Source organism: Passer domesticus, chromosome 10, assembly GCF_036417665.1.
Source record: "Passer domesticus isolate bPasDom1 chromosome 10, bPasDom1.hap1, whole genome shotgun sequence".
In the NCBI taxonomy this organism is placed as follows: Eukaryota; Metazoa; Chordata; class Aves; order Passeriformes; family Passeridae; genus Passer; species Passer domesticus.
This window is the reverse complement of record NC_087483.1, coordinates 15211808-15228155: the sequence shown is the minus strand read 5'-3', so window position 1 is coordinate 15228155 and position 16348 is coordinate 15211808. Positions and strand designations below refer to the sequence as shown.

At 38.6% G+C, this 16348-nt stretch overlaps 1 protein-coding gene across 5 annotated transcripts in view; it reads left to right on the top strand.

Moving 5' to 3' along the window:
* HECW2 (HECT, C2 and WW domain containing E3 ubiquitin protein ligase 2) overlaps positions 1-16348 on the top strand; it is a 170691-nt gene that overhangs the window by 141580 nt on the left and 12763 nt on the right. For all 5 annotated transcript variants that reach the window (XM_064433896.1, XM_064433895.1, XM_064433894.1 and 2 more), the window contains 9 exons: positions 2977-3097; positions 5090-5203; positions 8821-8973; positions 10997-11095; positions 12242-12371; positions 12964-13110; positions 13512-13626; positions 14384-14469; positions 15841-15953. In XM_064433896.1, coding sequence (XP_064289966.1) covers positions 2977-3097; positions 5090-5203; positions 8821-8973; positions 10997-11095; positions 12242-12371; positions 12964-13110; positions 13512-13626; positions 14384-14469; positions 15841-15953 — 1078 coding nt within the window. The remainder of the gene's footprint in view (positions 1-2976; positions 3098-5089; positions 5204-8820; positions 8974-10996; positions 11096-12241; positions 12372-12963; positions 13111-13511; positions 13627-14383; positions 14470-15840; positions 15954-16348) is intronic.

Sequence of the window (16348 nt, the reverse complement as noted above, 5' to 3'; positions counted from 1 at the left end):
TGCAGATCAGAACTAAATTATTGCAAGTATGACAAGTTCCATTTGAAAGCCGTGTTGATAGATGGTGCTATGCTTAGTTTCCTCAAGATAATAGATAAACATATCAGAAGTGGCTTAAGGGGATTTCTACAAATTTGATAACGAAAATATAGATAAACAGAGAACATTTAGGGTGTAAGCAACTCTAGGTAGTTCCAGACAGCCAGAAGTTTTTATCAGAAAAAGAACTGTGATTTTCATGGGCGTTTCCCAGTCCATAATGACAAAAAGCTTTGCCTTTTCATGGAATCAGATTAAATGCATTCATAAACATGTGGTAGCTTTTCCTGCTGTTGGACAAAGGACCTCTGTAAGATCTCTCTGAAGAAACTGTCTGAAGACTTTAATGATCTTATGGCATTCCGCGAAGCAGTGAAATACAGTGTTCACATTTATTAATACTTTCAGTATGTATGTGGTTTAGATAGAACTGTTTCCCTTTATTGAAAAGAAGGGAATGATCTGCATGTATGCATCTTACTTCCAACTGCAAACCTGGCAGTCTTTTATAAATAAAACCAGTTTTGGCTTCCAGAGTTAAGATTTCTTAATCACTGGTACGTGCACCAAAGCATTCTGGGCATAGCTTCATTCCAACAAAGTAATTTCAAAATACACTCAGTCTTTAACATGTGATATTCTCATTTACTCACAGTAGCAGCAGATAGTTGAGAATGAACAGTGATGGGTTTAAGTCTCATTATCCCTAAAATTGTAATCTCTCTTCTAGCTCATAGAAAAATATAGAGAGACCATTGAATCTCCCTGTCAGTCTGCAAGCCTGCACGTTTGTGTTGGTGTACAAATGACTTTTTTGATGAGAAATTGTAAATAGCCCATGTTTCTATGGAGGCTCTGTTTTTTCTCATCAGCTAAGCTGGCTGTGCTGCACTGCACGAGTTGGGGCGTTAAGGATCCATTGTTCAGATCAGTCACAATCACTTGTACTTTCTGTTTTGGAAAAGATGAATAGTCATGAAGCTACTCTTTATATCTGCTTTAGAATATAACCTCTTTGAAAATCAAGTATGATTATCACATCACTGGTGGTTTTTAGCTCTTCCATTAACATCTTTGTTCCCAAGGCGGAAGTAATCACTATAATTGCCCAGGAATTTCTTGGCATATGCATCTGATTTGCAGTGAGGACTTGTCATGTGCTGACAGAATATTATGATGCTGATCACTGAACCATGAAGTAATGTGTTATCAGATTCATATTTTATGGTACCCTTCAAAAAAACCCAGCTTCCTTGAGGGGTTAACATTAAAGTATATTTTTATTGCTTTTTCCTGGTGACTGCATTTTTGTACATCATTTGACCCAAAGCAAAACAAACAAGAGAGGGAAAAGGCCAATAGTTAAAAGGCTTGCTTACTATTTCTGTAAGTTTTCAGGAGATTTCAGCTGAGTGTACCTTTAGAAGCTCTTGGTGCTCTCAGTAAAAGAGGAAAACCACTACAGATGAATCAATGACCATGATCTGTTTTTCCAGAGGGATCCTTCATGTTCCTTTTGGATCCCTGCAGATTCCATGATATTTACTATCCTCCCACACTTCACTTCAAGCCTGGAACAAGTGCCAAGTGTCTTTCTGGTCAGACAGGTCTTTTAAAGACCTGTTAAATGGCATTCGGCGTTGCTGGTGAGCTCACAGGCTCTCTCTGATCTCTGCAGAGATAGACTCTGCAGCTCCTTCCAGCCGCCACTTCCGCAGGATGTGCTGTCGCCTTCTCGTCAGACCCATGGTCTTTGTGGCTGCCCTCCTTCCCCTGTCTCTGCCCACAGGCTGAACGGATGCACCTCCTCTTGCAGTACCTGAAACCTTACGTTCCCATGCCTTCCCCCACGGAAGCAATCAGTGTTTCTGTATTGGCTTAGCATCATGCAGGGAGCCAAAAGCAAACGTGCACGAGGAGCTGAGCTAAAAGATGGAACTCTGCAGAAAAGTGCTGCTAAACTCTTCATTTGTGCTTTCAGTGCATTACAGGTGACCACTAGTTCCTGAGAAGTAGTTGGCAACTTATATGTACTTTAGGGCATGAAAAATTTTAAACATCCTCTGAATTTTTTGTGTGGGATGTCTACACAGCCACGCAGGGAAGGAGTTTAACTGCCTCCTTGGCACCCTGCCTCGCAATTGAATCGGTGGAAGTCATTTATCCAGGGAAGCAGTGGAAGTCTTAATGATGGCCATTTTCAGAATAGATGAGACTAAACACCTAATTTGTATATACTGTGAATGCAGTTATAGGGTATGCCTTTTTTTTTTGGTGTACAGATCTCACCTCTCCTTGCCTTTAAGAAATTGACCCTCAAAAACAGTTTGTCAAAATTAAATTCACTTACATGGCCATCATGTATATTTCTGCAGCCTCAGATTAGAAGTTCCACAAGCTTAAATTTGATAGTCTTTCCATTCTTCCTATATTTTTTCCTTGTTACTTCCCCAGGGAAAAACCTTCCACTAAGGAATTTCCAAATATTTTCCTTCTTCCTCTTTATGTAGTCAACATGGGCAATGCAGAGTCCAGCCTATTTTTGCTTCATTTCTGAGTTGTTGTTTTTCTGATAATATTAAAACCAGAGCAGAACATTTATCATATGAACTATTATAAAGGTTAGATATAAAGTGTACTTGAAAAACAAAAAGTCTTTCAAGTTGCTCGTGTTGTTTTTAAAATCCATCTTCTGCATTGACCTGGATTTGCTCTTTTAAGATTTACTTTTGAAAGGTGATACTATTGGAAGTGAGCAACCAAAAAGTCTTGGATGCAGAGCAGATTTGAGGATATGCAGCTTTTACTGTTTATAAAGGTGACTGAACCAAACACATACCATGCATACCTTTTGCTGTTAGGAGTCTTTCCAGTAGCAGATGGGACATCCATCAGTTCATGTCACACAGCTCATTCTGTGCCTGTTTCTCCCTGCAGGTACTCAGCGTGCCAATGCCCGAGCTCCAGCTCCCTACAAAAGAGACTTTGAAGCCAAGCTGAGGAACTTCTACAGGAAGTTGGAGACTAAAGGATATGGACAAGGCCCAGGGAAATTGAAGTAGGTTGAAGCATCTCATGAAACTGGATTTCTTTTCAGGCAGCTTGCCTTGCCTCGCGTATCTGCAAGCTTCTTCCCATTAGAAGGAATGCAGATGTTACGGTTACCCAGGCATTTCTGGGAATATAAAACCTGTAATAAAAGACTTAATGCCAGCATGTGATTCATAACAGAGGATACAGCAAGTTCTGAGCACCTCTGTGCTTCCTCCAACTATGTTTTTGTACAGACAGTATTACCAATATGGTGCCAAAAAGAGCTTTGGGAAGAGGCCTGCAGAGCAGGAGGCATCTGAATTCTTCCGTTATGATATAAACAGTTATATTTTCTCATATCTTTTTCCACTAAAAAATAATTAGTTTTTAGTGTATCTCTTGTACATCATTGCCTGTCCTGATACCACAGCCCTCTTTAATAAAGAGGATTCATACATTAAATGTTATTAAAGTCTCAGGATTGCCTTAAAAAACTGCTAATATTTTTATTTTAGAACTCTGAATAGTAGAATACTTGGAGTGAGGTCTTCCCTCCTTCATTTATTAGCTAATCATGTGATTATGTGCTGTTATATATAAGAATTGTCCTCACAAGATACTTTCAAAATTTTGTAAATACCAGGTCTTGTGCCAGTGGTCAAACTCATAGCCATGAGGCACTAGAACATGATTTGATCATTTCCTCTATTATAAAAAAGGGGTTTTCTATTTTTTTAAATTTCTTTCAGCCAGTCACTTCTCTTATTTTTGCAGAAATCTTGCAAAGCTCAGACTTCATTGATGTGAGCTTGTTACAAGTTTGCAAAACTGAAATGGGATTAAAATGCTACTGTTTAGACAAGTCTTAAGAGGCAAAGGTTGAGCAGTATCTGCCTAAAATATAATGAAATCATAAACAGTTAAAGCCTTATCTATGAAAGCTTTGTCCTGAGTGCTTGGGCAAATAACTGGTGTGGAGCTTTGGCTCCCTGCAATAATCTGTTCCATTTCTCACACCCTTTTTTCCCTGTCCTTTCTTCCCTATTTGCCATCACACTGTAGATTTTTAAGCTGCAGTTTGACAGGTGAATGGAAGTTTTCTCTGGGTTGCTTTCCCAGGCAGCAGTACTGACCTGTCCAAAGCAGGGCCCAGCACAGCTCCTCTGCTGCCTGGGTCCTGCCCAGGTGCCTGCTCAGTTCCTGGCTCTCCCCTTGCATGTCCTCAGCAGGATGGTCAGTGCAGTCACTGAGCTCTGCATGGCCAGAGGGGCTTTGCAGGAGCTGGAGTGGGTTCCTGCCTTCCTGCAGGCAGCAGCAGCTGCCATCTGATGGGCACGCACAGAAGGCACTATTTGAATATAGAGCAAGTGAAGTTTCAGGAAACTAATTAAACACATTTTTTTTGGCAGAGGATAAAATGTTTGAGTAAGGAGAATTCTTTCACCTCTTATTTTAGATCTTTGACACTTCCTCATTTTCACAATTTTTCTTTCAGAAGGTACATTGCGTTTTCATATGTGATGTTTCAGTGGGGTTTTGTACAAATAATTGCCATTCCTTCTGCACTTCTTGTACCGTCACACAAGGATAATGTAGGGACATGTGTTTCTGGGTTTACCATACTGTGATTTTCTGTGGTTTTATCTTTTTCTGTGTTAAGAGATTGATTTTTATGGAAAAGATGAGATTCTTGCTCACAGTTAAACTCACTTAGGGGCCCAGCTTTACAGAAGGATTTCAGACTTAATGAAATTCCAGCTTTAGGACCTTTCTGCTTAAGACTTTAAGGAAGAACCAAGGTAGACAAAACAAAACTACTCTTCCTTGTACAAGGGACATTTTATTGAAACATAAGGGAGAGCTTTGGAAAACAGGAGCTTCCTGATCTGAATAAAATTATCTACCAGAAACAGGTATCTCTGAAATCACCCTGGTTACTATCCTGCTGTGTAAATAGATGTTTCCAAATGGGGTTCATGTTCACAAATTTCTACTTCAAAATAATTTTGCCCTTCAGATTAATCATCAGAAGAGATCACTTGTTAGAAGATGCCTTTAACCAGATCATGGGCTACTCAAGAAAAGACCTGCAGAGAAATAAACTTTATGTCACGTTCGTTGGGGAAGAAGGGTGAGTAAAACAGGGAAGTATTTGTGGCCTGAGAACACAGTGTCTTGTTGCTCCTCTCTCACCAAACTTTTTGTCTAGAGTGAAAAGAGGAAGGGCTGTGCTCAGGAAATGCCACATACACAAGCCTAGAACATGCAGCTGTTCAAGATGGCTTCTTAAGCATTTTGCAATGTAACATATCTTGCATTTGCAGAAGTAATGTGAATGCTTATGTGAATTTTCCCAGTAGTTGGTGTGTGTTTCAGAATGTTGCTGGGAAAGCAAATTAAAAACCAAACAGCTTTCTTGTGTTATTCATGTTTCTTTTCTCTCAGTGCTGTTGTGTCTCCAGGGCTTACCAAAAGACAGCTGCTGTTTGTTGGAGGTAGTGTGCTTCCAGAGTAGGCTCTGGGCTCAGTCCTTAATTTAGCCCCTGTCTGAGGCACTGGGAGCAGAAAGCCCTCAATGCTACAGGAGGTGCTCACTGCCTCTTCAGGCCAGGGCCTGCATACAAATAAAAGCAACTGGGCTGTTGCCAGTTGTTAAAAAACCCCAAATATTCCCCAGATTTCAAAGTCACATTTAGAGAATGCTCAGTTTGTGTCTAATGAAATTCTAATATGTTCAGGTTGTGAGATGTGCTTTGCAAAGCAAGATGTGGTTAGATTTCCTTTGCAAGTGAAACTGAAACAATGTACTATTTGCTGCTTTTGTCTCTTGATTTGTGACCCCTTTGGCAGGTCTTAAAGCCCACTTGTCTGTTGTTGAAATGCTTCATGAATATGTTTATAAACATTCAAACTTTTATTCCATGATATTCAGAAAACTGCAGCACAGCTCTTGAAATGCTGTAGTGTGGGCTATTGCCATGCAATGTGTGAGTCTTTAAAATGCAAAGTTGTAATAGAAACATCTCCTACAAGATTAGATAAAATTAATATGTCTTTGAAAACTTCTAAATCCTACTGTTTGTTTAAAGTTTACCCTGAAGCACTGCGTGTTAATAAAGATCCAGTGAAGTCTTAAAATAAAGAATGTTTGCAGCTGAGAGCCAAGTGTGGACTTGTTCATATAAATAATATCACCATGCTGTCTGAGGAGAAGCTCAGAACTGGGATGGCAAGGCTGGTGCACAATGAGATTATGCTGTATTGACAAAGGAGGGTGGGGATGCAGGAGCAAGGCCTGCTTTACACAGCCCCTACCAGCCTTTGCTTTCACACCTACAGCCTCAAATCAGATTTAAAAATGAAAGGGAAATTTTTAAAATCATACATGAGATAGAGATTGATCCAGATACACCATACACCATTTCCTTTCATCAGATGTCAGACTTCTGCATTTCACCACTCAGCAACATGAAGAGTGACCTGGAAATGGGGGTGACACCTCCTGTCCCCATTGTATCCAGCTTTACATGAGACTCTAGCCTTAATGGAAAAGAATCAGTTAATTAGGAGCAAAGTCAAATTAAAATGACGTCAGTCCTTTATTTACACATCTGTATTTTTAATGAAGAAATGATGTGTGCAAACAGTATTGTTTCATCAGAGATGGTGCAAGGATATGTATCACAGCCAACCAGTCATTTGGCCAGGTGAAGAAAGACAGGTCAGGGTGGAGGAGAGGAGGAATACTGAAAGTTAATTGTTTCCTATTTGCTCCTCCTTTTTTAAGAGTGTAAGTAGGAGTTTGCTTTTGCATTTCTTTTCCTCTTGGTAAAGAGATATAAGTCATAAAGTAATGGGTAAGGAAATGCATAATACAACATTCTAGTAACTATTGATTTATTAGTATATAAAATAGTAAGTGGGGCAACTCAGACATGTGAATGTGATTTCTGTCATAAGTCTCATAATGTGTATCTTCCTCAGATCTTCAGTTTCTATACTCATCAATTGTGATGCTCATTTAATGGTTTTTATACACTCATTCATTTTGGTAACACATTACAAAAACTTAGATAGGAAAAATATGGTTCCTTGTTTTTCCTGAGTTCTTTGAACTACTAGGAGAAGCTGCTTTGCATTTAAGAGTGGTAAATCTGAAGTATTAATGGTGCTTCCTAGGAGACATGAGTCATGTTGCCAACAACATTTTCCTCTCCTGAATATCCAAATGCCCCACAGTTGCAGCTGTTGTGTGGTTGCATACCTCTCGTATGAAGTTTTCTCACCCTCGTGCCAAGCCTTTAATTGTAGGATAAATCTGACTGGCAGTGCAGGACTCTCATGATTGATTTATTTAACATGACTCACAGTAACTGCATACAGAGGGAGCTGTATGGAGTGGCTGATAGTCAAGCACACAGTTTCCTTTCTGTCTCAGGATTTCTTAGTGTGTCTGATTATCCCAGAAGTTTGCAAGAGTCTTGCAGGTGACCCTATACTTGATCCTGGTGTTCACGCCAAGACTAAGATCCAACAGTTGTCCATGGTATTGAACCAGTTCTGATTTTTTTTTCTCTAATTTGTTGATGGAATCTACCCCTTCTTGCCAGGGTAAAGATCTGTTTCAGTACTTCACTGCTGAAGCTTAACAGAAGTGAAATGCTTCCAAGTGACTGAAGGGAAAATGTTTTTTAATCAGCTGAGGAAAGAGGGTTTGTCCTCAGCTTGATAATGGCACCTAGCCTTTACTTCCCTGACAACTTCATCCTCAAAAACAACTCTCATTTGTGGTTGTCTTCTGTAAAAGTTTATGAGCCAAAACATTTGTAGCAGGAGTTCTTTATGAAAGCTGACTTTCTCTGTGATACTTCTGTCTGTGCGTTGTCTTAGTACTTGAGTCAAATATTAAATCTTACATCTATAAAAGATGTATCTTTCTTTTTGTTAGGATTTTAATATTCTCTGCTCCCCACTGGAAAATTCCTAGTTTTCCGTTTTCCAACTCTAATAGAGCATTAATGTCATACCTAACTCACTTGACTGGTGACCTGCAGAGTAATGCCACAATTCGGTCTCAGTGCATTGTCAGCAATGAGTTTGTTTATCATTCAGGAAGAAGGGGTTATTTAGATTCATTACTACTGGAATCTTGAAATAGGGGAAAAAAAAGTAGAAAACAACAAATAAAAAAACCCAGCAAAGGAAGTGCACTCTCCAAAAGACATTTAAATGCACTCAAGTTTGGAAGACAGACAAGAAAATTTAGACCAAGAAACATAAATCACTGAAGTAATCTCAGATTATATTGCTAGGGAAAACACAAATATTATCCCTCCAATTGTCCTATGGTTGCAGTCTGCAAAGACAAAATATGACCATTGTTTATTTTCATTGTTAATATGTCAGATGCAGATAAGTCTGATTTTGGCTCTTTTCATGATTTTTCTGCTCCCTACCCTGGCCACCCCCAATTATTTGGTTATATTCCTGTGGCAGAAAGGCCACTACAGCTGGAGCCAAAGCTTCTTTCTGAGTGCAGCCCACATGGAGAACTTCATTCCAGTCCTCCAAGCTATTCCATTTTAGAAGTCCCTTGAGAGTTCCACATATTTTTGCATTAGGCAATCTGCACGGATAAGGGTTTTGGTTAAAATCTTACGAAATTTTGATCAAAATATAATGTAAAGAATGTAGATTAAAAAAAAAAAAGTTTATTGCTTCATAGTAATATCAGGTTTCTCTTTAAAGGTTGGACTACAGTGGACCATCAAGAGAGTTTTTTTTCCTGGTGTCCAGGGAGCTCTTCAATCCATATTATGGTTTGTTTGAATATTCAGCCAACGATACCTACACAGTACAAATAAGTCCCATGTCTGCTTTCGTAGACAATCACCATGAGTGGTAAGAATTATTTTCTTTTGTTTTTCAGACACATTTTCTGTTATTCCCACTTATAGGTTAACTGCTCAGATCTGCTCAGACATTTAATACCGAATCTGATCTTTTGAACCAGCAGCAAGATAATTGCATTTCTTTAGACTTCCCTGATTTTGGTTTCTCTTGTGGTTTTTAAATGATCTTATTTCTCACAAGGTCAGCAAAATTATAATTTGGAACATGTATCATGGGATTGTCTCACAACACAACTCCCTGCATTTCTTGTACATTAGTAGTCATTTCATGAAAGCAGTATTAACCTCTTGTGTATTAGGAAAAAATAAGAAAAAGTAACAATTGACTTTTTGTCAGCTAAGGAGATGAAGGGAGGTTTCAGGTACATATTACTGTGTAATTTGTTTGAGTCTTCCTAAAGAACACAGAGATCTTCTCAGTGGAAAAACCCCAACATACCCATCGGAAGGAAATCTGTGGTGATATCTTAATTGGGAGTAGGGGGGAGACTGCTGATCACACAGCTTTGAAACAGGCTGTACATTCACCCATGCTTCTGAAATAGTTATCGAGGATTTTTGCATAATCCTATTTTTACAATTATAAGCCAGTTTAAATCACCCTCAGTTGATTTAAGCCATGGCATCACCATAAATCTGTAAAGCTGTGCTGTGACTATTAACAGAGAATTCTGCTGTGTAAGTAGTTGGATTACATTAATAGTGGAATGACAAGTGCTCATCTCTGTAGGACAGATATGCACTGAGTTCTTGTTTTTTGAAGGTCAGTTATAAAGAATGAGCATGAGGGGAATCTCATTATTAATTTTACAAATGAAAAGAGAATTAAGTGGTTGGCAGTTCAGTTAGTTGAAGCAGCCTGCCTGTTGAACTCCAGTACTTCAAGTCTCTATTGGAAAGGCAGAAAAGCCTGGCACAGAGGTGAGAGAAAACCCTCATGTGCTGTGCAGCTTCTGCCAACGTTTTTTATTCACACTGGCTTCTGCAGTGCTGGACCAGGGACCTGGGGAATGAAGGAGGCATGACCCCTCTCTCTTTCAGAGAGTGCTGGTTTTGTACAGCCCCAGGGGGAATTCAGAAAATGCAGCTGTGACAAGCAATTTATGCATGGAAAGGGGAAGGCTCTGCATGTCACATCCTCATCTTGCAAACATTGTACAAGCAGGTATAATAAAGCCCTAATTTTTTCCAAGAAAAATGTTGTTAAGGATACATAAACAGAAAGTTCAAGAAACATTTACTTTGAAAACAAACACTAGATTTTAATCTAGTTCTAGAATCGTGGAAGAGCTTTCACAATGGATCTTGATTCTCATGGGAATATTTGCAAAGACCCTCCTATTTCAAGGTTGCTGCCATTTGATCTCACCCCTGGCAAACTTCCTCCTTACACACCCAACAAAATGAAGATAATAAGGGAAGAAGGAGGTGAGAGAAGGAGATTTAGATCCTGTTGACACAGGGCTGGAGAGCACTGCAATACATAAAATATTTCTGGCACTGTTTGTGAAAATATACATAGAACTCCTTAACCACAGTCAGAAGAGGGAGCAAGGAGCCCCTGTAAGTAGGAAAGACAGACAGCATGAGCTGTCAGCCAGGGAAAGAGTAGAAGAATCTTTGGCCCCTCTATAACATGAAAACAAGTTAATCCTGTAGAGGTGTGAAGTAAAAATAGACAGTGGCTATCATTTTGGGAGATAATGCATTTATAAAGTGGCTGCTCTGGCAGGGGTTGATTGGGTTAAATATGGATTTAACATTTTTGAGCAGCTGTAGCTTAGCTATCTGAGGGGTTTTCCACACCCTGCAGTCTTGCTTTTTTATTATTTTTTTTCCCTGTGCCTTACTGAGAATGTTAAAGAAACCCAGTAAATAAACAAAAATACCACAATTTAGACATAGCTGTCTGATTTAATAATGCTGTTTGGAAATTCATGCAAGTTTTGATGACAGAGCAGTGTGCCAACCACAAAGTTTCAATATCATGACTGTAACCCTTTCTCTTCCAGGTTCAGGTTTAGTGGTCGAATTCTTGGTCTTGCTCTGATACATCAGTATTTGCTGGATGCCTTTTTTACAAGACCCTTTTATAAAGCCCTCCTCCGAATGTGAGTAGAATTGTTCTGTCTCCACTTTTGTTTGGTTCCTTCCCTATCAGTGATGCCATTTTGTGTATGGATTATTTATGATGCTGTATTGACAAAGGAGACAGGCCATTATTTCTAATTTAATAAACTGATTTAAATCCATTAATTTTTTGAAAAATTTCCTTGTTTCCAGTATCTCAGAATGTTGTTTGTGATCAGTATGAGAACCTTGTGTTTTGTTTCAGCCCTGTTACCAGCTTTCTTCTAGACTTGAAGATGTACAATGCAGTGCTGTGGGCTTATTCCAGATATTAATAGAGTTCTTATTCTTTTGTCATGTAATGACTCACAGGATAGGATATGAATCACTTCATAGCTTAGACTGCACCATGCATTCTCAGAGGTAGACTGATTGTTGGCAATCTCCATTTTGAGGAGCTGTACTTTGATAGACTTCAGACTTTGTTTCCAGGACTACTGCTTCTGTTCTGGCTGGAACAGTGAGGGCTGTGCTTGCTCAGCATGTCTGGAAGCTAAGACCTAATAAACTTAAGGTGCTTTACTTTTATTTAAAAGCTGGTTTTGAAGTCTGGAAGCATTTTTTTCCTATAAAACATTGCATGTTCTACTAATGGGTAGTAATTAATCCATTCCTACTGCACACACATTTTTAAAACACCTGAATGCTAGCAGCACCATTTTAGTGAAAAGGATGAGGTAAGGGAAAGTATGGTAAGTATGTGGTAAGGTGGAAATCTAAGCAGTTCAACAAATGATGGAGATGAGGCAGTGTAGCTACATAAACAAAAAGGACACTGCTTGCTTGTTTAAAAAATCTTTTAAATTCTTCTATTATTTGAATTATTTGTCTCTTCAATCTGTGTATTTTCATATTTCCTAAATGTGTTTCTCAGGAAACATGGGGCAGACTCCCATTAAGAAGCAATGTGTCTTCAAATTAAATTCTGGAGTTTTGTATATTTACAGAGTTATTTTGTGTTTTACAGTAACTGCTGTTACCAGGCAAATAAACAGAGATTTGAAGTTGTCCTCTTTATTAATGTTTCTCTTGGCTCCCATTCACAGTCTGTTTTGTCTGAATTTAGTTACTGAGCACAGGCTGCTGCCATCATCTGTATTTGTGTGTTTTCTTCTTTCTTCTGTCAGACTCTGTGACCTGAGTGACCTGGAATATCTGGATGAAGAGTTTCACCAGAGTTTGCAGTGGATGAAAGACAACGACATACATGATATCCTGGATCTCACGTTTACTGTAAATGAAGAAGTTTTTGGGCAGGTGTGCAAGATTCTTCATTTCCTTGGTGCACTCTATGGCTAGATAAACATTTATTTGGACAGAAGAACGAGTGTCCTTCCATGCTGCTTTGAACTTGTATTTTAAAAATTCCTGCTGGTGAAACCAGTGTTGAAATCTGAGGAGGAATTAATATTTGTAGCAGGTCAAACATGTTTTTCTGGTTAAGGAGATTTTCTGGAGAGTATCTGAAATATCAGAATTTAGGATTGCTTTGCTAGAGGTAGTTCACCTGAATTTAATTGCAGCAAAGTTTCCATTCAAAGATATTACAACACCTTTGTTAAGGTATTATTCAGAAAACTCCAATGCTTTAGTCACTGTAAGGATTGTTTCTTCTTCTCAACTTACTCTTCCATCTAATTATGAAGGTTCCTCAGACTAAATGGAATTTAAAATATTGTTTTTAAAAATAATTTTTTTTGTGTTCTCTTACTTCATATATTCCAGTTTGCTAGTCAGGCTTGTTTAGTGATTTGGGGGAATTACTCCAGCTTAAAAATTTAAGTTATTACAATTCCTTCTTTTATCTTTATAATAACTGTGTTGTCACTTGGTCATTTTATGTCCTAAGATCACAGAACGGGAACTAAAACCAGGAGGTGCCAATATCCCAGTCACTGAAAAGAACAAGAAAGAATACATAGAGAGAATGGTGAAATGGAGAATTGAGAGAGGAGTTGTACAACAAACAGAAAGTCTAGTTCGTGGTTTCTATGAGGTAAGAAACTCCAAAATTAAATTTACTTTCTTTCTCCTTCCAAAATATTTTTCTCCTTGTATACATTTCCAAAATACAGGGTCCCAAATATAGTCAGAAGTGCCCTTGCAGTTACTGGAAGAGGAAGGGAGTGTAAAAAAATTTCTTTTAGTAATTTATATAAAGACTATGGTTATGTGTCTACTTTGCACTGGACAATACTCTCAATCACTGTATGATTAGCATTGAATCCTTGCTCTGTTTCTGCATTGGGTCTCTGAGTCTAGTTTGTTTAAAAAGACAAAACCTGAATCCTGAATTACATGAAATGATACCTGGTAAATACCTTAGTAGCAGATTTTATGGGGAGGCATGAATCAGTACATGAAGAAATGATGCTATGCATTTTATTTCTTTCACAGGTGGTTGATGCAAGACTGGTGTCTGTATTTGATGCTAGAGAACTGGAACTGGTTATAGCTGGAACAGCAGAAATTGACTTGAGTGATTGGAGAAATAATACAGAGTACAGAGGAGGTAACTTGAATTTTGACTTGTTCAGTGACAGTGTCAAGGGCTCTGGATCTGCCTAATTTTCAAGACAGTAAAGAACCATCCCATAAGATACATTTATAGTAATTTTTGAACTTCTCTGGTTAAGTTAGTGTTTCGAGAAGATAATTTTTCCATTTTAGTTTGCTTCCTTGCATGCCCTTGCTGAGACAGCATGACAGGATGCTCTTCTTCACAGCAAGTGCCATGCCCAGCTGCACACTGGGAGGTACCTCCCAGACCTGGGAGAGAAATGGAAATGGTAGCCATTCTTGGTTGCATATTCCTCTTTTTTTTTTTTACGCACTCAAAGTTGACAGGAAATTAGAAGCAATCACAGTGGCTGCAGGCTGGTAGTTGAAATAATTTCAGAACAACAGAAGATTTGGGAACTGTGAGATACTGTGAGAGAGCTGGTTGCAGCATCATTTGTAGCTTTAGATAGATAAATAGCAAAGTGTTGGAATAGTTCAAGAACTGGCATTCATGTTAGTGACTGATTAATGGAAGAAATGCTTGCACAAGGGATCTCACTTCTTTTTGTTATAGTACATTCATTCTCTGCCTTTAGAATTTCTAAGCATTTTAGGAGTATTTCTCTCTCACCTTCTGCCTTTTGATGCAATTGGATAAAGAATATGGCATTATTGTGACTAGGGCCAAACCAGGAAAAGCTTACCAACTATTCCCTCAACCACTTTCACAGCACCTGAAAGTATAAAGGCTCTTCTTGTTTTAACAGGTTATCATGACAATCACATTGTAATTCGGTGGTTCTGGGCCGCTGTGGAAAGGTTCAACAATGAACAACGTCTAAGACTTTTACAGGTAAGAAATCACCTGATCTGTGTAAAAATAAATAAAATTTGCTGCTCAAATAGCCCCATCCTGGTTTAGGATACCAAGAAACTATGGTGGTGTTTACTACTGGGAATAGCCTGAGTCAGAGGCTAAATGTAATAACTTCAAGTGAGAGAAGCTCACAGCTATTTTTATAGATTTCTAAGCTTAAAAGTAAATTTAAGATACAATGGCTGATGTCAATAATCCTTTACTATTGTTTGATTAAAAGTACATTAAGACTCCTAAAGATAGAAAAGGAAAACTGTGTAATTGGTTATGTCATTATGTCATTAGGTAGAAATGTTAATGGTATTTATACAGCTTAGGAAGGAGAAAGCTTAGATGGCAGTTCAAGGTTTCAAATTAGAAAATAATGATGGAAACCTTAAAGTCAGTCCAATTCCATTTTCACTAAACTTGCAGGTTCCAGTCACCCTGCTGCTGAAGGACAAAATATCTCAACAGAAGAATATTTATACATGTGGGTTTACTGTTGAGTTAAATTTTTAAAGTTCAGGTTACATCCATCCTGTCTATAAAGAAACAGACAAACCTCCACTGCAAACCATACCACATTATTAATCTAATATGAAATCTGCTGGTTTTAACAATTCAGAATTTTTATCTGATGACTGAATTATGAAGAATTTTCTTTTTTGAATCTGTTTAAGCATTTTTTAAAAGCCTGTAAAAAGGCAGTGTAGAACATCCCATTTGATGGCGAGACAGAAATGTCTGCTTGTATGTTCCTGTCACATCTGTTAGTCAGAAGTTTTTATAATATCCAGGTCATTACGAATTAAGTAGTCTCTGATCTGTCCAAAGCCATGTTTGGTCTGTTCATGACAAGTTGTAAATAAAACTGCTCACCAGTCAGTATTTCAGCAAATGTCAGTGGGCATGTCTAACCTTCAGAATTTTGTCCTTTTCTTACAGTAATTAATTGTGGTTTATAAAGCAAAGAAAAACCATATAGCTAGAAAAGCATAACACAAAGCCACCAGATATTACTGTGTTTTGTATTAGCTCCTTTTAATGCAGGAAACAGCAGCAAAAAACTCACTTAGGCTTAAGTCTGAGTAACTGGATACTGATAGTGTGTTATTCTACAATATTTATGCAGCAGAAAAGCTTTGGAGGAAATTAATCTGCTAAGTTGCCTCTTCTAGAGCCCAGCCAGGAAATTATCTCTTTGCCTTTAGCCTCCGTGTAAAGTAGCATTTATTGCTTGTGCCTCACGAATTTCCTTGCTTTGCAAATGCTTTTCCAAAAGTGTCTGGGCTGTGGTGGGTGTGCTGCTGTGTCCCCCCAGCCCCCTGTGTGCAGGCCTGTCCTGATGGGTGTTTGTGCTGCCAGTTTGTCACAGGCACGTCCAGCATTCCCTACGAAGGCTTTGCCTCTCTCCGCGGCAGCAACGGGCCCAGGCGCTTCTGCGTGGAGAAGTGGGGGAAGATCACTGCTCTTCCAAGGTACAGCTCTGGGGGCTTCACAGGGCCCCTCTCTGGGGTAACAGATCAGCTGTTGGACAAACATTAACAAGCTTTCACTGAATATGCAAATTTACCTTCCCTTACATGCATACTTCCTTCCCCATTCTTGCTGTGTCTGATGCATCCATTTTGGTTTGAACTCAGTTTTGTTCTCTTAAACTGGACAAGGCAGTGTAACTGTGGCTAACATCCATATTGCAGTGTTTTTCTCATGGAAAATTATCTTAGAATGATAGCTACTTCTGAGTTTCTTTATTACATTTGATTAAATGTGCAAGTATTTACCTACTTAACATGCAGTTCACAAGTTAGGAGCACAAATGAATATGAATTTAAATGAAATAGCTCTTGTGACTATGTCTGACTGAAAGCTA